A 26,510-nucleotide genomic window follows, 5' to 3' on the forward strand; every position below is an offset into this window, starting at 1 on the left:
TAGGGTTAGGGTTAGAGGGTAGGATTAGGGGGTTAGGATTAGTGTTAGGATTAGGGGTTGGGTTAGGGATTAGAGTTAGCGTTAGTTTTAGGATTAGGGTTAGGTTTTGGGGTTAGGGTTAGGGGGTTAGAGTTAGGGACTTAGATTTAGCAGCTTAGGTTTAGGGTTAGTGTTTAGGTTTAGGGGCTAGGTGTTGGGGTTAGGGTTAGGGGTTAGGGTTAGACTTAGGGGTTATGTCAGGGTTAGGAGTTAGGGATAGGGATAGGGTTAGGGTTAGAGTTGGGGATATGGTTAGGGTTAGGGTTAGGGTTGAGGGTTTGGGTTAGGGTTAGGTTTTGGAATTAGGTTTAGGGGGTTAGAATAAGTGGGTTAGAGTTAGATGGTTAGATTTAGAGAGTTAGGGTTAGGGACCAGAGGTTAGTATTAGTGTTTATGGACAAGGTTAGGGGTTAGGATTAGCGTTAAGTTTTAGCGTTAGGGTTAGGTTTTGTGGTTAGTTTTTATGTTAGGGGTTAGGGTTAGGGTTAGCATTAAGGTTTAGGGTTAGGGTTAAGTTTAGGGGTTAGGGGTTTTTTTTAGGGGTTAAGTGTAGGGTTAGGATTTAGGGTTAGGGTTACCTTTCCGGGTTAGATTTAGGGTCAGGTTTAGTGTTTAGGGTTTGGGTTAGGGCTAGAGTTAGCTTTAATGTTTAGGGTTAGGGTTTAGGGTTCAGGGTTTTTTTAACAATAGATCATAAAAGTTAATGAATAATAAGAGATGTAATGGACATGGTATCTGTCAGCTTTAGCAGATTATTTGCTATTGTTCCACATGCCATTTTTAGAGGGCAATGACAGTTGGAAGCTAGGCGAGTTGCTGCACATAGGAACAGGTGTTTCATCTGTCGCAAACAAGATTTTTTCAGCAGAGTTGACCCAGGTATCACGTAGATTTCAGCTGACACACAGGGTGGTTTAGTACAAGTCTGAACTGTCATTAAAGACCCCTGGATTTGAGAACCCAGTCAGACATGCAAGTGATACAAATCCAGGAGGAATTACTGGTACTTTGGAAGACAGGCTCTTCGAATAGACATGGATCCTGACATAAATGAGAGAACTGTTGGTGGCATTCAGGAGGTTCATGGAAAGCAATTCATGCAGCTAGAAATAGAAGAATGGCAAAGAAGCCAAAGAATGGATCAGAAGCTGCAAGATAGGATGACTAACAGATGCCAGTAGCACCAATTAACACAGGTAAGTGCATCACAAATCATATCAGCCAGGCTGTAACTCTGCTGTCCTTAGCATATTTTAAACTACAGAATACAGCATCTGATTTAGGAAAGAACTAACAGAAAAAAGCAAAATGTATACACAAGTTCTTTGACAAGCACAACAGAAACAATGAGCAGTTTGAAAAAAAGGAAGAGAGCCAGCGGTGTTTAATCCAGGAAGATAGGCAAAATGGGGATGTCATGACATTCTAAGGGTGGACAAAGGGACATTGTGCAGAGTTTGGATAGTGAATCAGTAGTCATGAGGCATGGAACAAGCCCTGATCTGGTGCATCTTTCCTAGAGCTAGTAAAGAATAGACTATGTATTTATCATACAGCTACACTCTGTTAAAAAATTAAAAAAATTAAAAAAAAAAACCACCCAACAATTAAGTGACTTAATAATCACCCTGGTCATCCCAGATGAGTTCACAGTTCTCTGACCTGAGCTGATACTGCAAGGAAGTCTAGTTCTTGTTTCATGCAGGAGTAGCAAAGTTGATGGGCTGTGAGATGCCAGGACTTGAGGCTGATGATGTATCTGTGTCCAATCACTAGATTTCAAGTTGAAAGAAAGGAGCTTACAGAGCAGAAGACTCTGGATGCTGTAATTCATCGCAGCATTTAAACTGAGTGGCAGGATCTCTGATGATGCAGCAGAGGTGATAGGAATGTAGCTCTAGCAGCTGGAGTGCAGAGAGGAGAGGCCTGGTCAGAAGAACAGAGTGTGCAAGTCTGGTTACTACGTATAACACCAAGAGATGATAAGCATTGCCATTCATATAATATAGCTTAGTGGCCAAGGATGCAGTGGCAAAGCCCAAGCCCCTGTGAGTGTCCACTGTACTCTAGGCATCTACACTCAGCATTTCTGCAAATGTTTCTTAGAATTAAGAACTCTAAACGTGTTCTTGCTGCAAGGTTTTTCCAAGAAAATATTTCTGTTCTGAGCCAGCAAAAAGTAACAAAATCCAGCTTCCCAGAGTACAGGTGAGGGGACTGGCCACAGAGCCCTTCCCGCAAAGAAAGGGGAGTGGAGTCCGCTTACATCAAGGCAAAGAGAAGGGAAGCATTCATGGAAATCTTTGGAGGTTTTTGGAGAAAGTGCTGTCCTCTTGTCCACAGAACAACTGGAGATTGTTCACGGAGAGTCTTGTCTCATGAACAGAGGCTATTGTAAAAATAAGTCATTAAATGGGTAGACTGAATTTGGTACAGAAGCAGAAATTGGAATGACTAGGGACAGATAGAAAAACAAGAACAAAATGCCTACTCAGCACATGGGGACAAGCAAGAGGGTCCACTGAAAGGAGGGATATCTCTCAAGATGAGGCACTCCCAGCAACAACAGCTTCCAGCACCCATTTGCCTTTTTCTCACTCCCCAGTGAATGCCTCAGCCTAGAACTCAGCAAGGTTAGGGGCATGTGAGCCTCACCCTCATCTCCCTCTCATGGCAGCGAGTCTCCTCAGCCCCAGACATGGGGAATGCAGCCAGTCACTGACCAGGCTCTTCAGAGGCATGTAGAAAAGGCAGCTCTTGACTCAGTGCTTTAAATCTCAGGACTCCTTCCTCCAAGTCGATGCAACACTAAAATAGGGGAGAACCAGTTACTTGCTGGACATTTCAGATAGCAAATCTTATGATGCCTATGACTGGGGAAAACCTATATAACAATCAAACAACCCCACTTCGGGTTTGTAGAGGCCTTACAGTTCCCCTCCCTGTCCCCCATGCTGCCTCCTTGCTCCTTTTCCCTTCAATGGATTCCTCTCCAAACCCTTCACAGTGCCATTCCCCTCCCTTCTTCCCACGACTCTCTCTGAGGTGATGTCCTCACATCACTCAGCCATTCAGCCCAATGCTTCTCCTGCTTTATGAGTCTGACATGCGGCTACAAATTTGACAGGCAGAAGCAAGCTTGCTGTAGCCATATGCTGAGCCACCCAGGAGCCAGGCTCAGCAGAGCACTAACCCTGAGCTGAGCTGACAAAAGGAGAGGACCCTTTCCACCCATGTCCAGCTAGTGTTGGATGCTGAACGTGATCATCCAGCTCCATTTGGCTCAAAGCAAGGGCAGAGCTTGTTCACATCTGCCTTCAAAAGGCAACACAGATATAACTCGTGACACAATGTGCCTTGCCTTTTCTAGTCTCCTCTTCAGTTTCCTCTTCTTGTTTGCAACTTGTATGGTCAGGAATACAAAGAATGGGAGATGTAATAGTATCCTATGGGGTGATTCCTTCCTTAAAACCATTAAGAAGGACTGGAAAGGAATCAAGTGACTCAGAGCATACTGCAGCCATCCAGGCAGCTGTGCAACAAGCATTGCAAGTGGCACCCTGGAAGACCTGGCCGTAAGTATTTCTGATGCTTCCAGCAACCAAATCTTGGAGAACTTGTTAAGACGAGCCCTGCAATAAGCAAGAAGCTGTTCCTTACCTTGAGAGACAACAGAGTCTGGAGACCGATGCAAAACTCCAGCATTTCATCATCTGAGAAGAGAGAAGAGACTGATCAGGCTCAAGACTATATACTGCCCCTCTAAAGAAAGTGTCTCTCTCCTGTAAGAGGATGTGGAATAGGAGAGCATCTGGTTCATAAAGTTATATGGTTATGGCCTATTCAGTATAAAGTAAATACAAATAACAAGGAAAGTGATGAATTAAACACAAAAACATTAAAAGCAGGTGGTAACCGTGACAATAACAGTGACAAAGACCAGCACTCTTCTGCCACTGACTGATGAGCCATTAAAGAAGCTACTTAGGCACAGCCCTGAAGAGGGACAAAATGAACTTTGTAGCTGATAAGAGGAGGGAACCATGATTATCACGAATATTATGAGATATTTGAGCGTGTTTGTGGGATTGTTTGAAACTTACTATGAGATATCAGAAGGGGCTTGTGAGACCATGTCAAACTTACTATGGGCTGTATAGGGGAAGGGCAAAAGGCAGGAGAAGGCAAGCAGCAGGGTGGATCAGGGAAGAACAAGCATGGAAAAATGGAGAGCAGGGGGGATAAGGGGGCCAGTCACATGCAAGCAGGCTGTTGGTCAGTTCACTTGTCTGACTGAACCCTGCCTGTACTAATAAAACCTTAATTTCAGTAAGTAATTTTTTTCTGTGTAACCTCTCTATCCTCCATGTGACTGCTGCAAGTCTTAAGTGTGAGCAAGTGTAGAAGATGCCATGGGTTAAAGGGCAAATAGCTCTAGATGTCAGCAACCAGAGGGACTAGCATGCAAGAGAGGTGCCAGTAACTGAAGGGACCACAGGCCATAGGGCTCATAGGTCTGTGTCAGCAACTGGAGAAAGGGACGTAGTTCACAGGTGCCAGCAACGAGAGAGACCAGTGAGCAAGAGAAGTCTGGGTGCCTGTAACTGGGGAAGGGAGCACAGGCCTAGGGCTCATACACCTGGGTGCCAGCAACTGGAGGGACTGCAATGTGTGCTGCAAGTTCTAAGTTCCAGTAACTGGAGAAGGACTATGGGTCACAGAGCTTGTAGGTCTAGGTGCCAGCAACTGGAGAGGTCAGCATGCAAGAGAGCTCTGGGTACCAGCTCTGACCAGGGTTACAGCGGCCTTAGGTTTATAAGCCAGCAACTGAAGAGGACAGGGCATATGTGTGAGATGTCTAAATGCCACTAACTAGAAAGACTTGGGTGTGTTTATATTTCCCCAGTAAATTTAATCCTATATGCTTGTGGTTTTGTATACATAATTAGCTAGCAAACTTCTATCTGGTCTAGCCAGTGAGTAGGAGGAAACCTGCATCTGGAAAGACTCAAGGTCTGGATCAGTGGCTAGGTAAAGTGCCCAGGGTCCAGACACGAATGTAAGACAGACCTAGAAGCTGTGCTGTTATTTGAAGACTCTGTGAATATGAGTGTGCTTGTGAATCTAGAGACTGAGGATGTAGGAGCTTCTGCTAGTGAACTTCAATCCTGGTCAGCCAGAGAGGAGGACCAGGACTGGGCTATCTGTGCTCGTGTTTATGTGAGTGCTGGTAAAGGCACTGCTCTGTGCGTGGTAATCTGTGTGGCTGGCCTTGTCTGTGTCCTCTCTGAATGTGCCTCTCTGGAATATACGTTCAGCCTTGCTACTGTCCGAACCTGCCACTAAGAACATGCATTGGATGGGTGAGAGCGACCTCTTGGGTCTTAGAGTCATCCATCCGGACTTCAGTGGCAGGGAAGGAGGAATCCCCAGCTCCCGGAGTCTGCAGGATTCAGCAGCCACCAGTAACATCATTAATATTTCCCTTGTCTCCTTTATGCCTGCTTGCCCTGTAATGAGCGGCTGTATTTTATAATTTATTTATAACCACATAAGCAAGAGCACTGTGTGCACAGGGAGATGTAGGGCACAGATGTATCAATTCTGCTCCTTCCAGGCAGCCATTTCTACATCCCAGCAAAATGGATAGGTGCTACTGGGCTAAATTCACCTGTGCTGGTACTAATACAGTCTTCCCATGAAGGGCAAGAACAAGTAGAGGGGAAACGAAGGGAAGAAGAGTGAGCTTGAGTGTGGAAGAGGAGGAAGCTCTTTCTAGATGACTACAAAAGTGGGAAAAATGGACATGAAAAGAGGGAGCAAGGGAGGCCTTGGAAGATGAATAGTAATCATCAAAGATGAGGAGACAGATAAAGGCAAGAGGGTAAAGCTGGAAGACTAACAGGGAGAAAGAACAGGGAAAAAAAAGACGACTAAGTTGTTTTCAGCATATGCACAGCCTGATGTAAATGCAGAACATGCAGCCTTTCTGCTGTTTTCAGGGCATGCTCCAGTGCCTGCTGACTTGACCTTGTCTCCTACGGCTCCTTCCTTCAAAGGGTGAGCAGATGAGTACACAGAAAAACACTCTGGGGAATAAGCTATACCCTCTGTTGGTTTCTCTGATGACTTCCATCCAGCCAAAGACACAAGTGCCCGTTTAATAGAACATAAGGCACCAGAGAACTAAACAAGCAGTCTGGATAATTTTAAGAAAGGTCCATTTTAGAAGGAAATGAGAATTTTCCACATCCTTTGTTAAGACTAAAAAGCACCTCATTTCTCTCCACTTTCAACATTGTCTGTCTTCTCTGTACTCTTCCTATGCCCTTTGCCTTTGGTTACGTTGAGATTCACAGCACACAATGATCTTGGCCAGCAGTGGAGGTGACCACACCACCAACCTCCCACCACATTACGCTTTTCCCAGAGATCCTTTTAAATGCCCTTGGCAGGGCAAGAGGGACACAGGAAAACTGGGGGAGAGGAGGGGCTGGCACTCTCACCTACAACCAGCGCTGAACACAGCACTGTCTCCTGGCCAAATTGCAACTCCATATGTTCTACTCGGCCAACAACGCCGGGGATGGGAAGAGAGAGGTCTCCACAGTCCATGGCAGACACTTCTTCCAGCCTGTGGGACACAAGATGTGTTATTGCCTCAAGTGGAGGAAGAGGAGGAAAAACAGGACTTCTCGCTGGTGGCAGTACTTCTTGGTCTCATTGGGAACAGGCCCACAAGAGGAGGAATCTCTTTCATACAGCATGTCTGGAGGCAGATTCCACAAGCAAAAGCATAAGGCGCTGTCCATTTGGGTTCCTCACCACTGAGGCTAACCATCAGCTGGCCAGCTTTGTCCTGCAGTACACACAGATAGAATGACACAGCTCTGCCTCCTAGTCTGGGGTCTGCACACAACTTTGCCAGTGCTCCTGATGTCTTGCCCTGTAGCCCACCCTCTGCATCTTCTCCTAAACAGCCATGTGCACATGCAAATCTGCTAGTAATTATCATTTGGGCTGGGAATCAAGAGTGCCTACATTCTTGTCATAGGTTTTCTTTTAGCCACCCCTCCTTTTCTACTGTGCAGAGACTTACCCCAGCCGGTTTAAACAGCTCTTGGAGATGAGATTTGGTAGACACCCAGTGTTAACAGTTGCTTTCAATACCTGACCTTGGCACTAGAAAAAACAACAACAGATAATTACTGTGGGCTCAAAATTGGCATACCCACTCCTCCAACCGTGTGACAATCCCTTAGACCTTCCTTAGCAACACAGCCAAAGATGTGGTGTTTTAGGCAGTAGTCAGAAGGCAGGAGACTCATCCAAGACAATGGTGGTCTCCCCAGTGCTCTGCAAACCTCTGCCAAAGACTTCTTTTTGAATTTGTCTTCTTTAATTTGTATTTGATTGCACAGACACTTATCTATTATTAGCAACTTTAACTTGCAGTATTCCAGTCAAAAGATGCATAACTAGTGAATTTGTTCAGAAAACCCACATGGACTTTATTAGCAGAGCAGTAATTGATATGACAAAAGTTTCTAAAGGAATATAAGCATCTGCTACAGCCTTTGTAGGTTTCCTCTCTCCATTTCTTCTGGTGTCACAGGGAACAGTATTCCAGGGCTAGACATCCGTTCTCGGTTGAATAGCTTCCAGAGGGAGAAGTCTGTGGGAGAAGCAGGAGCACCCAGGACAAGCATCCCTGAGAAGAGCTTGAATTTAAGGTAGTTCCCAAGATAACTGACACATCCAAGTGACCCTTGAATCCAAGGAACAACCTAATCAAGAAGTGTCTGTTTTGTGTGGGGCTTACATTAAGTTCCTAGAGAGCTCTTTAAAGAAATATGACGTGAACATTACAACTGCAATATTCACAGCGGGTGTCATCTAGCAAAGGGAGGGACTGGATGTCCTGCACCCAAGTCACCTCTGCATGATCTTACTGGAACAATCCCCAATGCCTTGCTCACTTCATTTCTTCACCCCCTTGCACTAGAAAGGGAACAGGAGATGCAGTTGCCACCTGTTTTCTGTCCCCTCTGCACAGAGGTCCTTAATGGCAGGCCAGAGTTGCTGAAGTAACAGCAGGTCTCATATATGGTAGAGATCTGAAAAAATAGGGTTGTCAAGGACATCAATAGGAGTTATGTTCAGAAAAAAAAGGAGGAGCAGGACTTCGTAAAGGAACTGGAAAAGATGGCGTAACTGCCGTCTACAAAATATGGCTTGCACCTACCTATAGTGCCTAACCATACCCATTCTTGACAGCCTAGTTCTTCACCAACACCCAAAAAAAACCCCAACCACAAAGTTTCACTCTTGGGAGGTTCATTTTCCTCCTGCTATCATTCGTATTTTTCCTGTGATTCCTTCTCTCCCATCCACTGTGGCACTCAGTGCCATGAGCCACTCAGAAGCAGCTACAGACCTCCCACAGCTTCTCTACCCTTACTCTCATTCCTGATGAGCTTAAATGCTTTGAACGCCTTAAGCAGATCAGCATGACCATCAGGGACTCAGTGCAGCACCAATAGGGTCAAGGAAAATGTCTCAATTTCCTGATTTCTTAAGTAAATCTGTTTATGATTATTACATGGGTTAATCATCACAGAGAGCTACATCCAGTATTTCCAAGATTTCATTTTCAAAAATGTGCTATTTGTGTTATTATAAAAAGAAAGGAGAAAACAACTCCTGTGAGAAATACTGGAATGCTGTGAACAGACACGACACCAATAGTAGCTTGAGTGCTAATTGCACTCAAGGCAACCTCAGAGTGCGCATGCTGGAAACGTCAGGTCTGTTTTGTCTTGGAGGTCTACCTCTGGTCTAAACTATATCAGCAATACATCAGTGCAGAGAATTTCATCATTCTGAACATTTAGATAGACCATATTCCTAGAATGGCCATTTAGTTGAGAAATTCTCAAGAACTGCAAGACCACTGGAGCTAGAGATCTCAACCTATTTTGTTTTACAGAGTTCACCAAGAATCATGTAAGACTCATATATGTATATATGATGTATATTTAAACAACATCAGTTGTTTTAGAAGGATGAGCATTCACCATGTGTGGCCTCATCCAGGAACAAGGAGAGCAGTGCTCAAGCAGTGTCTACACAGAAAATATGCACAGATGCATATTTTCAACAGCTCCTGATTTGGTTATTATACTTTTTCTTCTTCAGTGTAAAAAAGCATGTCTTATTCATAAAGAATTATTAATTAATAGTCCCATGTGACTGCAAACACTTGTGACTTCTTCCAACACCCAAGTGAGGCATATAATGCTAAATACTTTAGGAAAGCCAAAGCCAAGACAGATCTCACAAACTTCTGGCTGCCAGCACTGTGCTCTCCCCATTATATCATGTGCTTCTCACAGTGGCAGCCACAATGGCATCTACATTCAATCCAAGGCCGCTCTTTGGCACATGGTATGGAAATTGCCACAGAACTACAAAGTCACAAGTTGGGAGAACACAAAACTTAACCGACCTGATACCAGCTGGAAGATTCATGAAACAGAGTCAGAGCACAGAGAAACCAGCCCCCAGAAGCTCTCTCTGCAGTTCTTTGCACATTCATACAGGAATATTCCACCACCTCCTTTACAAATGAGCAGGGCCGTTTCACTGCAGAGCAGCTTGAACTGCCATCCCATGGTAATACAGATCACACCTGAGCAGGAGATCCACCTGAGCTGCTGCCTTACACCCGTTCTCTTGCCCTTCGTTCATGCATGCCTCTGCCTCTTGGCACAAATCTGCTTTAAGTAAGTTGGGGAGCATGCTAGAGCCTCACAGAAGGGGAAGAGCTGCAAAGCACTCTATTTAGAAGCTCCTGACTTTGGCAATACTTCTGCTTTTTTAAGAAAAAACATTGCCGCCGTGGCTCCAGGCTGCCTGGCATATCAAGTTCAAACATTCAGGACTAGGAGTAGTGCCTGCCCACAGAGGTCCCTGAGTCCGACTGGAGAGATCCCACCTTACCTCATGACAACAGCTGTTTGTGGCAAAAGCCGCTATTACAAATTCTAGGCTTCTAGAGAGAAAACAGCCTGGAAATTGACTGGACCCAGAGGACAGTCCCTTGTCCCTGCCCATGGCAGAGGGCTTGGAACTAGATGGTCTTTAAGATCCGTTCCAACTCAAACCATTCTATGATTCTGTGATTCTATGACAAAATGCCTCCCCTTCTGCTTTTAGAACTCTGTAATGTCTGTGCTGTCTGGTCGCCACTGACACATCAGCCCTGCCTGGAAGGACTCTGGCCAGATTAAGCAAGGCCACAAGGCAAGAGGCAAGATAAAGCACAAAGTGCCGATACATTCTAAGCATCTCTCTCCTCATCCGCTGTACTGAACTTCATAGAAGAGGCTTCCCTGTGCCTCCTCACTACCTAAGTGGGTATATTAGCCATGAGTGTCAGGTCAGGTATGCTACCACATCTGCCCAGACTGCAACCTGCCAACTGTCCAGCTGAATCAGCTCTTCCTCATTAACAGACAAGGATTCTACTGGGAAAGAGTTAACCATCCCTGTGGCTCACAGAGGCCAACTGTTCATTGCCCAGCTACAGAAAAGGCATTGTATCAGCTCTTCAGAAACAGAAGACTTGAAGTATAGATAGCAATTGCTAAGGAATCACTTTGGGAGCAGGCAGACCTGAGATGCACAAGCTGTTAGCATTGTTGTGATAATAAACCTAAACTGTATCACTAGGCAGATTCTTGAGTTTTGTTTCAGAGCAGGATGGGAAAGTTGCAAGTTAGAAACTTGCTAGTGTATAACAGGACAGTGATTATTCTGCAGAAAACAACATTTCATCTCGTTCAGTAGTAAACAGCCCTGCACAATTATTAGCTCCAGCAGCCTCACAAAAGCTATCCAACTTCCAATTATACTACTATTTGCCCAGAGAATTCACCAGGAGCCTGAGGAGAGTCCTTCATCCAGTATACCACAAATACAATCCAGATTAGGTAAGGAGTACATAGGCAGCTGTCGATCACTGCAAGCCTTCTTGGACTAAGAGGGCTTTTCATCACATTACTCGTTCTCATCTCTGCCTCAGAATTTTCAGCCTATTACTACCAGTCACCGTTAGTCTTTATCTAAAAGTCAATTATGGGGATTTCCAAGAAAGAGAAAGAGGGGAAGGGAATCAGCAAGGATCACCATTTATAAAGAGCTTTGTTTTCTGGAATATTGTCAGTTCCAAAGTCAGGAAGCTGCTTTAACCAACCAAGGTTGATTAATCCCAGGTTGGTTTGGCACAGAGGAAAAGCAGCCTTGGACAGCAGTGGAATCTTTCAGCATGTATTTCCAAGTCAACGAGAGACAAACCCCATGACCCCAAAAAAAAACCAGCTTGATTTTGTGATGCAGGTGCCACTCATGGCAAGCTTTCCAAAGTGCTTTGCAAAAACTCAAAAAAAAAAGGGCAATTCTGCTAAAGTACCATGTGAGCAACCCACCTAAGTAAATAGGAGGGTGAGTGACTCTGCAGTACAATTATTATAGACTGGGTCTGTCTGTGATCTCTGAAACTTAAAAAGGCCTTAGGCACAGGACAACTATAACCTGTTAGAGTGAAAACACTTATTGCCTGAATCTCCCTGTATCACTGAAGTCTACATATATTCGGCTTTATTTCCTAGTCAAGTTCAGTTACTAGTCAGGTGATGCATTTGTTACTACCTTGAAATTTTCAGCATACTTGCCTGAGTGTAAATGGAAGCTTTATGCTGGTAGATGATCTTTTCCTGGGAGCTGCTATCAGGGAGAAGAGACTTCACTGGTGTCGTGTTCCATTTCTAATAAAAACTATACCATAGTCAGTTCTCGAAAAGGTACCAGCTTACCTCTCTGGTTAAGATGAACTGGCAGCCTGAATGCCATAGATCTGTTACTTACAGGAGAGGCTTTTTGAAGTTCACAAATGTGAACATGAAAAGCAGCAAGACTAAAAAGAAGGGGAGGAGAGCTTCCCTTCCTTCAATGTAAGAAGATGAAGTGTGACAGTGACTGGCTCTTAAAAAGGGCAGAAAAGGAGAGAAATGCCTGTGCAGAAGGTACTGAGTTCAGAGAGAGTTAAGTGCAGCATTAGACCTATTTCCTTGATTGTGATGTTCATTAACCTCCCTTGATGAAGGAAAATGTAATGTGTGTGACAACTGGGGTACAGTCCATTAGAAACACAAAAGGGGAACGAGTAGTGTACTCTGACGCTGAGTTAGCTACTGCCCCTGGGATATGATACCTATGCAGGTCTGTCCTTGTTTGATGTACATGCCTGGCAAAAAAACACCCTTTATCACTGAGTTTCCTCTTACAGAACAATACAGAGCGGTGATTAAAGAAAAAGAAATACCTTCATTTGCTCAAAAAAAGACTCCAGCTATTTGGAGAAATTACACTGAGAGCCATTCATCCTACTAGTCTGTTTTGCCAAGTATGGTTATGTTAATCTAGCTGCATCAGAGTCTAAAATCCAGGGTAAACAATGCCTAACTGCAACAGTAAAGGCTGGAAAACAAACCAGATGGTGGCTTTGTGTGGTCCTGAGACACCTGATCTGAACATTTCAGAAACTTGCTACCAGGCTGTGCTCATATGATAATTAATTGTGCCAACTGAATTTTCAAAGGTGTATGTGTTTCTCCTGGAAATGTAGACTTTACACTCTTAACATGTGAGATGTTCTTTAGGACAGGTCACTGAAATAAACACAGCTTTAAAATGGATTTTGTATACCAGGTCTATATCTTGGTGAGTCTCATATCTGCATATTACTGACCATCTCTAACCATGCAGCCCTCTTTCATGAGGCACAGCTTTTGGATATGCTTTCTTACCTACAGCGTCCAGGGGGGAGTGTGTTCTGCTGTATAGGAGGATATAAGAAGAGGGAGCTAAAAATACTGCTTCCATCAAGAAATGCAACAGCACTAATTCAGAGCACAGTCAGCCACTTTCTTAGGAGGTCCTTTGACACCTGAGAGAATCAGACCATACTGGATCCAGTAAGTGTAAATTAGCTAGGCGCACCTGTCTTAAAAAGTGATAAGGAGATAAGGAGATATTCTTTGCTTCTGTATGCAGTTATGAAATATCTCATATCATGGCCTCCAATGGAAGGAGGTGTGATTTAAGGTAATTTATCTTCAAATATGGACATCTAGAATGCATGTGGCAGAAAGGCTTTCCTCTGTCTGTTGGAAGAACTGAATCCAAACTCTAAAAGAGGCCATGCGGGAAATCTGCTCTCTCTGGCTGCAGCTGGCTTTGTGATTAATAACTTAGCACGACCCTTGAGAGTGGGGCAGCTGGAACTCATTGAGCATTTGCCATCACTGTGAAATCAGCAGCACCATGTTGTTGCCTTACCTGGCACTGTATTAGCAGGGGTGAAGTCTCTTTTCTCCTGTCCTCTCCCCTTTCCATCTTTTCATCCTGGTCCTTTGCCAGCGGAGATTGAACCCATGCAGACTGAACCCTGGTCTCGCCCCGCAGCTTGTTCAGATTGCCTTCCAAGAGGCGCCGCTGGACCACACTATGTGGCTGCTGTCTCCATCACAAAGAAAGAGAAATCCCAGCTAAGTATGGAGCTAAGGACAAGGATATTTGCTAGCCCAGGGAAGCAGATTGCAAATGCTTGACCCAACTGATCATCCTGATGAAAGACAGGCTTATCCCAAAAAACTTTCTTTAAATCCCAAGATCTTTTCTGTAGCCACTAAGGTGATGTTAAAATGTTGGGCTGTCTGTGACAGGCAGGTCTCTGGAATGCAATTGTTGGAGGAGAAGAACATGCCTGATGCATGCTGTCCCCACACATATCTGTTCCTTCAGCTAAACATCCACTCAGAAGTCTCATACCTGTTCAGGTACTGCAATGCACTACCTGGTGGGTGTGTGCTGACATCCGACCAGGCACACTCACACCTTCTAACGTGGGAGGGGATGGGGGATGCAGCATGTGTGTGATGTACATGTGGGTAAGAAGGCAGGGCTCCAGAAATTTTAGACGTACAAGCACTTATTTGTAGTGAAGCAGGAAGCTTCCCCTGAAAACTAGCTTCTGATGTTCTTTGGAGTCTGTCTCTTCTTCCCTTCATCAGAAGAGATACTGTTTTTACTCCCTTCCTATTTGGGGGAGCATCTATGAAGTCCTATGTTGTTCACAGCTAGAAGGGAGTGCCATCAGCCAGATCAGCGGCTGAAGGAACTTCATTCCTATCTCAGGTATCTCGTTCACACCTCATGTATCTTGTATTCCTACCTCATTCCTATCTCCTTTCTTCCAGGCAGAAGAAAGGGAGGTGCACCAAAAGGGAAGAAAAATTGTGAAAACCTTCTTGTCCCAACATTGCATACACATACAGGAAAGTGTTGCTTTGGAAAGAAAGTTCCCTTTGTCATCAGCTTGATGCTCTAGTTTTTGCCCAATATTGATCCAGTGCCTCCAGTCCCTGCACAGCTACTGAATCAACAAAGGGCAGCATCAATGAAGTAGGCCTGTTGGAGATAGCTTTGTCCATTTTCCATGTACTCGGCCCCATGGCTCTTCTCCAGGAAAGCAGTTGCTCAGAGCTGACTATAATATTCTCAGTAACAACTGCCTATGTGAATAAAGGCAATGAATCTAAAGGGGCTAATGTGCTACAGCATAAACCATTGCTTTTATCTTTCTCAAAAAAAAATTTAAAAATCAACTTTCAGATGGTGCAGCAGTTTGATATAGGATCTTCTCAATGTGCAGCCAAACATTTGAATTAGACCAGATCTGCCAATGAGTTGGGCTGTATTAACCCTACAGGGTGTGTGAGCTTCAGACTAGTTTGATGCTTGGTCAGAGGGCTGAGGCTGGGGAAGTGTAAATTGCAACTCGAAGCCCACTGAGTTGTCAGTTTTGCCCAATGGTTGGAGCGGGAGAGCTGTTGCTGGCTCTTTGGTTGCACTGAGTATTGCTCTTTGCAAGATGCCGAGTCCCTCATGCCTCTGTTTCCCCATCGCTCAAGGGGCGAGAGTCAGATCATTCACATGCTGCATGAGAGACACTGCAGTAGTTGAAAAAGTGAGGTAAAAATATCCCTCTGTTCCTGGACTTTTCCCAGCCTGCTGTGCAGGCCCACAGCACAGCTGGCCGTTGTACTTCGCTCCCTAAATACTCTGAGCACAGTGCCAGTTTGGCTGCCAGCTAACATCTGGGCCATGGGAAAAGGGCAGGGAGCCGACAGCAGGTCTCCAAATTCCCATCCTCCCTCCTGTCTCCTCTCACAATCTGGCATGCAAAGGACCTTTCCCTCTCCCTGCAACCTTTCCCCCAGAAAGAGCAGGTCCTTTGCAGCGGCCACCTCCATCTCCTTGTTACTCAGGCTGGGAAGAGGCCAAGCACAGATGGGGAGTAGCTGAGTTTTGGGACTGTGGAGGCATCTGATTCAAGAGCAAATTCCTGGGGCCCTCCCTGTCTTCTGTCTCACCAGTGAGATGGAGAAGTGGAGACCGCTGTCTCTCTTGGGCTGGTAAGAAACAATGAGATGAAGAGGATGGTGAGAGAGGACTTGAAGGGAGTTGTGGCCAGCAGCTGGAAGGGAGGCCCTCTCAGGCCTCTTAGAAGGGTCAGAGGCTCTCCAATGTGAAATCTCAAGGCCCTTGCTATGATTAGTGAAGTGGTATGAGCTGGGGATCTTGATTTTCGGGAGGAGAGAAGCCAGAACTTCAGATCTTCTTGGTGCTCTCCGAATATTTTAGCTCAAGCAGATACTTCTTTTTTTTGCCATTTAAAAAAAAGTGTCATGCTTGTAGTTGTTATAAAGCTGGAAATGTGAGGTCTCCACTGAAATGTATAATTACTCATTGTTGGAGATGTGATGGATGCATCAAAGCCCAGACACTGCTAGATGCATTGCATAAGCTGAATGCACACCCAGAATACACAGAAAAGAGTGGCAAAAAGTAACAGCCTGACTTTGACTGTATAAGAAAATATGTAGTTTTTTTAAACAACATGGGGACCTTGCTCTAATTTTAGGACATGCGGGGCTGCCACAGCTGGAGTCTCTGGCACTGTCAGCGGAGACGTTTTGGGGAATTAATTAAACTCTCCTCCAAGTGTAAGTGCTATAGGACTCTGGGGTGTTTTGCACTCTCTCCAAAATCAACCTCTCTAGCACTTCCTCCTGCTGCTTTGTTTTCAGCCCTGCATTCCTGTCCTCCAGGAGGGAGCCAGATTGGTTTAGGAAACATAGATGGAGTTTTGCATGGGGCTGGAGGAGTGCCTGAAAGCATATTTTGGACTCTAATTTGCAGCCCCCAAAACATCACAGTGATCTCACAGTGGCCCATCAAGTTGCAGGGACTGCTGAATTGCTCTTGGAAATCTAAGGCCTGGTTCTTCTCTTGCTCCAAGGAAAACCAGAAATTGAGGTACTGCAGCTACCGCATTGACTCCAGGAATGGCACTATGTGTGCAAACTTTGCACAGTTGCCACACTTTATTTTGTGCCTTCTAACACCAGTGCAAAATTTCCATGCCAGAAAAGATGTTGTGCTTTATTCACTGCTCCCTAGCTCCATGGTAAAAATGTTTCAGCCATTCAGTTCATTCAAATATGAACTGTGCAGTGGTTTTGAGTGCCCGAACGCCGTCTGCATGCAAGGGTGTCACCTGGCTAGAATGGGTTAATTTGACCAGGAAAGCTGCTCGTGGCAAGAGATTCAGACAAGGCCTGTCTTGCTAGAGCAAGCATTTGGGGCTTCAGAGTGCCAGCCTCTGGAGCCAAGGCAGCCACCCGTACTGTGCAGGACTCTCACAGAGGCCTCAGGCTGACACTGCAGTTGTCGTTTTGGGGCATGGTGTGTCAGGAGGCAATTCCAAAGCACAGCGGGTAGACACGTTTCTCTCTGCCTTCGTGGCTGGGCTCAGCAAACATGCACTCAAAAGTGGCTCTCCCTGTATCCTGCCAAAAGCTGTACAAGGAAGAGTCCAGGGGTACGTCTGGCTGAGGAGATGTTTCAGCTGCAACGCTGCAGGGCATGAAGGGCCAGTGCTAGCCTGCCCAAGCTGCCAGCCTGAACGGGGCCCTCCAGGCCCCAGTGTGGCCAGACCTCCTTCCCCATGGGGAACAGAGGCCCTGTTCCTCGCTAACATGAAACTTGTGTGACTCCCCTCTTGTACATCAGACTGCGACTGTGTTCAGGGCCAGAGGGACGCTCAAGACTAGTCCCTGCTGAAATCCGTGTGTGCGGCTGTGAAGGGCTGGCAGAGCATGAGGCAACAGCTCAGGGTGACTTTGAGGAGCCACCCTTGACCCTGCTGAGCCAGGGACTCTCAGCAGCAGCCGAGGCGGCTGCGGGGAGGGTGGCGGGAGCAGAGGGGTGCGCTGGCACGGGAATGTGGCACTGACCCCTCGCCTGCGCACGGCAGAGCTGCTGCACCCGCAGGTTTCAGCAAGGGGGATAGCTCCCATTCAGGCCCAGTGCCTGGGACCCTGCCTGTCCTGCACACATGTGCCCCTGTGCACAGCAGCACCTCGCTGCCGGCAGCCGCGGGGCCTGCCACAGGCGCTGGGAAACGACGGGAGGAGATACACACACACGAGCATCCGTGGTGTTGCTGTGGTGGTCTGAGGATACAGAGGGAAGCACGGGCTGCAGGGAGGGGCAAGATCTTTTATGACACCCACTGGCAAAGCTGGAATAAGTGGTTGTGTCCACATCACTGGCCAGACCCAGGCCCTCTTTTGGGAAAATGATTTAGACCTCCGCATCCTTGAGCAGTTCAACTCCACAGTGGAGAGGAGAAGTTAGACAGCAAAACTGCCAGAGCAAGGGGGAGATGCGTGCAGTTAAGCCAGCAAGAGATCCTGTGGGAAACTGCTCCCTGCCTTGGGGAAGCCTCTTCAGACCACAGACTGCCCAGGCTCCTGGAACAGATCCCCTCCCTGATGACGCCTGCTCCATGTCTCCACAAGGAGACACCCACAGGCCTCACTCCGGTGCCTCTTCCCCAAAGGTATTATCCATGGGTGCTGGCCACTGCAGCTGCCTGCATGCCTGGCTAGCAGTCCTGCCCTGTACTTGCCCCTCCAGAAATCCAAAGAGTGGGGGGAAAGCGAATAACACAAAAAGGTGACAAGGTCAAATATAAGTCTCTTGGAGTTTCATGAACTGTGCTTCCATCCCTGCTGAGTCCAGGAAGGAGTCTGCTTTTGAGCTGGATCATGCAGGAATACATGGGGGCTTTCAGAGATGTCTCACATGGAAACATACATGTCAGATGAACATATTTATGTACTGGGTGAGTGGAAAATTGGATCCAGGGGAGTCCTTCTAGTCCATGGCTGCCTGCCTCTGTGAGGAGTTTGGTCCCTATGGGGACATGGGAAAATATAGATGCAAAAAATGGGCAATTCATTCTTTCCCCTCACCCTGACCTGCTCCTAGATGATGCTGAAGGGAAGTTTCATCTTTGCTGAACCCATGACCCTTTCACAAAGCCTGGCAGCAGTTCCCAACTGGGATGAAGGCTGTTAGGAGGACCCCCTCCCAAATGGGGTCCCACTGGACTCACCAGATCCTTGGAGGTGCCAAGCCTTGTCAAGCCGTCCAGGGGCAGCAGGTCAGCAGAGTCCTTGTGCACAAACTGGGTGGCCTGTTTAAGGCGCCTCTTCTGTTGCAGAATAGCTTTGTTCCTCAGCTCCACCTCACACTCACGTCGCTCCAGGTCAGGAGTACTCTCACTCTGCTTTTCCTCCTGGACTCCTTGCCCCAGTGGCAGGGGGCAGCTCTTCCTTGTGCTCATGGTGAAGACTCAGACAAAACAGGTCCTTCTTGGAATGCTGGGGTGTCTCCTGGTGTTTGCCCTCTTGAGGCTGACTCAGTCTCTGAGCTCCTTTCCCTTTCCCTTCCCCACAGCTCTCCTTCTCTCCCTTTCTCTGCCTTTCTTCCTGCTCTCTTAGTTATAACTCATCCATCTCTGAAGTGTCTCTGTGCCTTTTTCTCCCTCTGTCCTCTCCACTCCCCCGGTGTCCCTCTGCTCCCCACCTCTTCCTCTCCCTCTCTTCTCCTGCCCTGGCTGCAGCTCTGCCTCCTCCCGTCGGTGGGTCCCTGTCGTAACAGAAAAAGCCCCACGTCAGAAACCAATTTCCATAAATTACGGCAGAGCCGGCAAGATGCTCCGGCTGGAAAAATCCAGCAGCAGAAGGATGGCCCCGCTGTTGGGGGCTGGACTTACCTCCCTTGGGCTGTGCGCGCGCACGCGCGCGTGTGTGTGAGTGAGTGTGTGTACGCTGCCCGTTCCCCCCGATACACTGAAGAGACAGTAAATCTCTCAGTGGCAGGCTGTGCGGTTCAGTGTCTCTGCTGGGGGAGGCTTTGACGCATCTCAGTGAATCTGTCAATACTGGGAACAACATGGTTCAGTCTCGGAGGTGATGCAGTGCCTTGGTAAATGGGGGAGAGCATCTGCCTCAAGGCTCCTGGCAGGCATGCCCAGTCGCATTTCTGCAGAGAGTGTCATGCATTTGGAATAGGCTGCGCTGAAGGGTTTTACTGTGTAGCTTGAATGAAATGCTGAAGGCCTGGTTTCTGCTTCCGGCCAGGGCAAATGTATTGGGCCTGACTCTGCCCTCAGTTTCACCTCTCTCCATCTAAAGCCAAAGTCGCAGAAACCTAAAATCACTGGCTTGTCGATACCAGTGGACTTGACTCCCTATTTACACTAAAAGTATGGTGATGTTGCTGCAGTGTGGGATGTCTGGATCAGGGCAGACATCCCTTCTCTCAGGGGAGAGAGGACATGGCAGAGCTCACTTTTTCAACTTTTTGCCTCCACATTCTCCGGCTTGAAACTGTAAGTTTCAACTTAAACTGAAGCTGCTTTATTTTGATCCCTTTTCACTGGTGAATGCACTGCCCCAGTAAGCATCAGTTCTGATGTCATGTACAGAGGAGGAAACTGAGTTTTACTCAGCTGTGAAGCTGAGGACAGCATTACCTTTCTGTGAACGTCAGCTGGGCGTGAAACAGCTTTCATGTACAACATAGAAGGAGTAGCAGCAACGGACTCTGAAAGTTACAGCAAAAGGAGGCTTTCTGTTGGGGTAGTATGTAACATTCCAACATTACTGATACCAATTACTTCTGTGTTCTAGATTGTATATAAAAATATAACAATGAGTTTGCAATGTTAGGAAGTAAATCCAATGGTCCATGTACAAAGATGAGTCCAGTCAGCCACTGTGAGACCTCAGTGTGGTCGCAGAAACGACAAAAAAATTGGCCTCAGTGCAAAGCAAACCATGTTGTTTACCTTTTACTCGCTGCTAATCATCACAGTGTTAGCATTTTTCTTGGGATCTTTGGTCCTCAAATGTGAGGAGGGAGGCTGGTCATTTTTAGAGTCGTTCTAAAATTTGAAGAGGTTAACCTTTTTGTTCTCAGTATGCTAACTGCTTTACACAAGGTTTCATGGTTCCCACAGCACCAACCTGCAGAACCAGGTTTGGCAGGAATGGGAGTAGAAATATATTCTAACTGCTTTACACTACAAGGCCAAACTCCAACATCATAATGCAGGCAGACTCCCATCAAGAGCTCAGCAGAGCTGTTTTCAACTGTCCTTGTCTCTCTGCAAGCCGAATTAAGAGAGTTTAAATAATGGATATTCCCAGGGAAGCTGTGTGGTCCTGTTTTCTTGCCTCTAGGTTGTCATGATTCCTGATTTACACACATTTTTGACCTCTTGTGGCCTCACTGAGCATCCTCTGAGTCTTGTTATCAAGTCCTTTAACCATCCCCATAAACCAGTACTGAATCATGCACCTCTACTCTCACACAGGGCCCTGTTTCTCCTCCTGCAGACTATGAATACCTCAGCAGGCCAACCTTGATAAGGCAGCTCTGCTTCTGCTGGCAGCAATTTTCTTAAAGCCTCAGAACAGACCTTAAAACTATAAAGTAGAACAGAACATCTTGGGACCAGATCCCCTACAGTCCCTGCCTTGAAACCTATGGGCAGAGTTACACAATTTCTGATGAGATCATCTCCCACCTTGGATGTGCATGTGGGCATGAAGACGAGAGAGAGCTCATAGTTCCCAGTCACAGTTCCTCCTTGCAGCTGGCCACCCTTTATTATTTGTTTTTGCCCCACACTTTGGCAAAGCCCTATCAAAATTGGTTTGCGTTGCAGCTGTGCTGGAGCCATTGCTTGAGTAGTCCTGCTTTAGGGTCTGGCCAGCTAATCCTGGCTCCTAACTTACAAAATATTTCTCTCCTAGTTCCTCAAAGGGGAGACTTCTTCAAACCTTATTTAAAGCTTTCTCCCCTCTTTCACCCCTTCTGCTCCGAAGAGCAGGTCACTTAACTTTATATCCTGTGATGTGTTAGTTCCCAGATCTGGCAAAAAACCCCTAACGTTTTGATGGAGGTAGAGTCAGCTAAGATATTATCTTCTCCCTTCAGAGGCATGCTGGGTTCTAGGTCACTGATTTTTTCTATTCAGCTATTACTTTTTCCATCCTGTTCTTAAACAGAGCCCAGTTACTAAGTAGGTTAGGTGCTTTCAGTTTTTTGCAGAATGGACACTCTTAAAGGTTTTCTAATGGAGAGCCAGACCACAGTGCAGCAAATTTAAGTTCATTCCCAGAAGCTATGCCTTTCCCAGTCATCTTTTGTAGGCCCTGGAAAATAGTGTAATGACTCACCAACAGCCTGTGTTAGCAAAGTAAAACTGATTTAGATAAAAACATTCATACACAATCCCATACACACTGAGAAATTATTTTCCTTCTTTGACCAGTCACATACAATAATCATAACGCGTTATACCTCACTATTCTCCACCCTTCATACAGAAATTCTTACAGGATGTGTAACAGCGCTCTTCAGACAATGTAAGAACCACTCTACCTCCACAGAAGATAAAAGCCTTTCTCCCTGCTCCTGCTAGCAGCTTGTCCTTCTAGGTCATTGAGAGCTCTGGGGCAAAAGATTCCAGCTTCTAACCACAAAGCCACAGCACTGTATCTGTGTTCGTGCTTGTTGATCCCCTCCACGTCTGAGAAATGCTGAATTCAGAACTACTGCCCACATTTCTGAGGAAAGGCACTGAAAAGCAGCATTTCCCCGTGGCCAGTTTGCCTAGCCAAGAAACAAGAGAGGGTCAATATTCCAGCCAGCTATTCCTTTGTTGAAGAAATTCATGAACAGTACCTGAAGTAGTGAAGGGCAGGAATGGACTCCTTTGCTGAAAGAAATAACTCCCAGATTAAAGAATATGAGACAAAGTAAAGATTTTACCTCCCTCTGCCAGGAGTATTAGGGAATATCCCAGCTGTTTGAGGAGCTGCTCTGTTGAAGGCTTTCGCTGGTTTGACTTTAAATTCACAAGCTGAGGTTCTTTCACCATAGATTTTCCTTGTATCGCGCTTCTGGGAAGCTTTACCTAACCTAATCATTCCTCTAAAATATTCTCCTACTACTTTTGCAACTTGTAATACTTGTTCCCTTCTTAGAAAATTCTCTTCAGCTTTCAACTTTTCTCTCTTTCAACAACTTGGAAACTATTATTTTGTCCTCTTGTAGAGCCAACATAGTGCAGGTGGGAGGGTGGATTGTAGATAAAGAGCTTTACATTTCTTTTGTGTCAAGCTGGCCTGTTAGAGAGCTCAACAATAGCCCCCACATAATGTAACCAGCCCAGAGGCTGTTTCTACATTACACCAGTTTCCAAGGCACTGTCTCAGTTTGGTAGAGCAAGCTTCAAGTGGCTGGAAAAGTGCCCTTCCATGTAGCAACTACGTCAAGGCCAGGAGATTCCTTGTGGTGGCCCAGTGCAGGATCACTATGAGACGACTCTGCTCATCCTCTTGCATTCTCACAGCCTGTGCGCAGTCTGTGAATGCACAGATGGTGCAGAGGAGGGATGAGAGGACAAACCTTACTCAGGCAAACTATGCATGCTTCTCTCTCCCCTTCCATCTTTGAAAAAAATTCTTTGAAAAAAAACCTTGCTCTGCTTTTAATTCCCTCCTGTTTGTCTAATTGGATAATAAAATATATTCCTATTCTTCAAATAACAAGTAACAGGTTAGAGTATTTATATCTGTGAATATGTCTGGCAAGTTTCCTTGAGATAAATGTCATCTCAGATGTACATAACTTTTTAGCTCAGCTGCTGGACAGCAAAGTGTGTCCTGCCAGTAAGGTCAGTCAGAAAGTAGAGTAGTTTGCTTAATTAGGTAATTTAGGGTCAAGTCTCTGTAGTTATCTGCCATAGGAGCCAGATTTATGAAAACACTGTTCCAAACTTGGAAGAATGTTGTCCAACTTGAATTCCCCCTGCTGTATAAATATTGCTTGTAATGATTTGTGTGCTGTCTGTATTGATTTCACTGCTTGAGCTAAGCTGCATACAAAGGGGCCTTTTCTGTTTGGTTAGAATAGTTAGCATTGCCACAGAACAGTTGCTGATCATGCAGCAGGCAGTACAAAATTCCCCCTTCCATTACATGGCTGCATTAATTGCACTAGATGATTTTGGCTTTGTTTTCACAAGGGGAAAGAATATCTACTTTTATTACAGATTGCTAACGCACATAGCAATGGCAACTATTTTACTCATGCTAGAGCTTCTCTGTGCTCATGAAGATGTTTAAAGTAGAGAAAATTTCTGGTAGGAATATGCTTACCAATATGCAAGAGTCTGAGATGAAGGATAGTTGTGTGTTTAAGGCCAATAGCACAATACTTGGACGTGTGCAGTCTCAAAGATGTCTCCTGTGTGTGTCTCCGGGTAATTGCTTTCATTTCACTGTCCCTCCACTTCCTATCCATAGGGAGAACAGTATTTCCATTATCCACTTAGCTTGAGGCTAAGTATGCACTTGTCCCTAACACAAACACTTTTTTTTAAGCCTCTATATCCTGTCATAATAAGAATGAAAATTTTACACCACGAAGGCTGCTTTCAGAGGATGTCCTCAAAGCTGAATACTCAAACAGTAAAATCCAGTGCTGTCAGGGTTGCCTCAAAAAAGCTTAATTTGTTATGCCTATGTGTGGGCTTATTACTAAAGGCACTTACAGAGTTTTGGCAAGGTGCTTTGAGTGGCTGTCTATGGCTTCTGTCAAAACTTTTTATTTTTTCATATAAAACAACAACAACAGAAGCAAAGAAATAAGACAACCACCTATACACTTTTTGCCTGTGCCCAGCTAGCTGCAGAATCAGAGCAGATCTTGTCTTGCTCAAAATGAAGCCCAGATATAGTCCTCGGAAGATAAAGAATCTCCCTATTAGCTGTCCTTGACGCCAATCTCCTTTCCTTTGGGGACAGGTTTTACTTTTATAGTCCTCCAACAGATGCTGCAGACAACTTTCCTATCAGCACTTGCTAGGTGTACTGCGATGTTTCCTGTCATGTTTGCTTGTAAATGGCTTACTTTCTATCCTAAAGCAACGGAGATCCGTCAAATTCTTCATCAGTCAGCATTATAACTTGCTGAAATTAACTACAATCACTTTAACCAGGTACATTTGTCAGTATACACAGTCTAAGCCATGTATATTTGTAACATTGCCTGTAGCGTGTTTCTGGTTGCTGCAATGTGATCCTCTGTGGGCACCTTGACTGGAGCAGTGCTACAGTAGCAGGGCTACTCAGGGCTCAGTTCTGGGGGGAGTCAGCCACTCTAAAGGGTGTTGCAGCCCTCCTATGCTCTCTTGTTCAGGCAGACTTTTTATTTAGAAATACAGCAATTCAAGCTTCAGTGCTCGCTGGCTAAATCTTTAAAGACATGCTCCTGTTGTGGATGGTTCTTCAGGAACAACACCTCAGTCCTTAGTGGTGTCTAGTCACTCAGCTTAGTGAATCAGCACCTTTTCCATATTGTGGTTTCTCCTTGTTGGTGGGTGCAAGGCAGTGGGCTCATCCCTTGTAAAACAGTCAAACCCAAACCCTGAAAACAGTGTTTCACATCTCTTTTCTGCAGTAGCTGATCATTTTGCCCCAGCCTTAAACCTGAGGACTGTTGAATCTGTGATTATGATGGTCTTTATCCAACCTTCTGTTCTTTATCCTCTCTCAAATGGCCTCTAGTTGTGTCAGGGGAGCTTAGGTTGGATATTAGGAAAAATTTCTTCACTGAAAGGGTTGTCAAGCATTGGAACAGGCTGCCCAGGGAAGTGGTTGAGTCACCAGCCCTGGACATATTTAAAAGATGTATAGATGTGACACTTAGCAACATGGTTTAGTGGTGGACTTGGCAGTGTTAGATTTACAGTTGGACTCGATGACCTTAAAGGTCTTTTCCAACTTAAATGATTTCTGTGTCTTCTGAACCCTGTCTCCATTTGGCTCTTTGAGTCACCTTCTTCTCATCAAGGTCTTCCTTTCTATCACCCACTCCCTGAAGCCTAGCAGAAGTCCCTATGACACAAGAGAGCTCATGTTCCCATGCTCAGCTGCTGGCAGTTGTGAAGAGCATGTTCAGAAAAAAATTTCCATACACTCCAGCAAGTCTATGCTGGAGCACACCCTGTACTGAACAAATCTCTTTTCAAGTTTTAGTTGCCAACTATGTCTCTGCTAAGGATGTGAAATAGATTTTTTTAAAGAATGTTTATTTCAGCCAAAAATTGGGAAATTTTCATTCAGCTCATAAAAAGGGATACATCAAAGCCAAGAAGGACACCCTGACAAACTCCCTCCACAGTAGGGAGGCCCTAGGTCTTTTCAGCAAAAGGTTTGCTATAAAATGTTTTTTTTAACCTGAGCAAAACATTCTTGCGCTGTCATTTATAGAAGCAATTGGGCTGTTTGAACCTTATGTTCCCTGCCCCTTCCCTCCCCAGTAGAACAAGAATAACTCTACCTGAGACTGATATGCAGTATAGATATTTTGGGCTCAAACAATTCAGGATTTTATGATGGAATCGCCAGCACAGTAGTACTGCTAGTACAGAAGCAGCTTTGTGTACACAATGCACATACAGTGACAGGAAGACAGAGAGATGTGTTACAATCCCCAAGGATTTGATAGACACCAATGATGGTTTAACAATGTAATTTTATTTTATATTATAAATACTGGGTTCCATTCTTGATGGCTAGGCCTTGCCATGATTTGAATAACAACTGAGATTATCTCATGATCTTCTGACTCCAGCAATGTTTTTTAACAAAAACAACAAACAAATCAAAACTGAGATTCAGCTATGGGAAATGGCAAAACAGCTCTTATCATTGTAGTATGCCAGTCCCATGGGCATGCATAGCAGACTGCAAACTATCAAGTACTAATTAGCTACAGGGTGGAGCTCCTGAGATCAGACCATTTTGTGGCATTGATACCATTATTTGCAAATACTTGGAAAAGCATATTGATGCTGAAAGCATCTTCAGTGATCCCACAATTTGCAAGTTATGCGCTTTACGATGTCCGTTCTG

General features: G+C 45.5%; 1 protein-coding gene across 1 annotated transcript; it reads right to left on the reverse strand.

The window, feature by feature from the left end:
* Window positions 1-955: 955 nt before the first annotated feature.
* Window positions 956-19,174, reverse strand: NRIP2 (nuclear receptor interacting protein 2). Its single transcript, XM_075163866.1, has 7 exons — window positions 18,629-19,174; window positions 13,441-13,617; window positions 7,139-7,221; window positions 6,546-6,673; window positions 3,700-3,752; window positions 2,695-2,847; window positions 956-1,965 (listed from the first exon to the last, which is right to left on the reverse strand). Exons 1-6 carry the CDS (start codon window positions 18,857-18,859, stop codon window positions 2,755-2,757), a joined length of 765 nt encoding a protein of 254 aa, XP_075019967.1. The 5' UTR covers window positions 18,860-19,174; the 3' UTR covers window positions 956-1,965; window positions 2,695-2,754.
* Between the last annotated feature and the right edge of the window lie 7,336 nt (window positions 19,175-26,510).

Source organism: Calonectris borealis, chromosome 1 (assembly GCF_964195595.1).
Source record: "Calonectris borealis chromosome 1, bCalBor7.hap1.2, whole genome shotgun sequence".
NCBI classification, from domain to species: Eukaryota; Metazoa; Chordata; class Aves; order Procellariiformes; family Procellariidae; genus Calonectris; species Calonectris borealis.

What these genes read in the sequence shown, in the direction of transcription:
- NRIP2 (XM_075163866.1), bottom strand. Translation starts at nt 18,859, where the DNA reads ATGAGCACAAGGAAGAGCTGCCCCCTGCCACTGGGGCAAGGAGTCCAG. An exon ending in CCCTGCTAATACAGTGCCAG is followed by an intron (nt 7,222 to 13,440) that starts GTAAGGCAACAA and finishes TGTTTTTTCTAG; the next exon opens with TGCCAAGGTCAGGTATTGAA. An exon ending in AGACTCTGTTGTCTCTCAAG is followed by an intron (nt 2,848 to 3,699) that starts GTAAGGAACAGC and finishes CCCCTATTTTAG; the next exon opens with TGTTGCATCGACTTGGAGGA.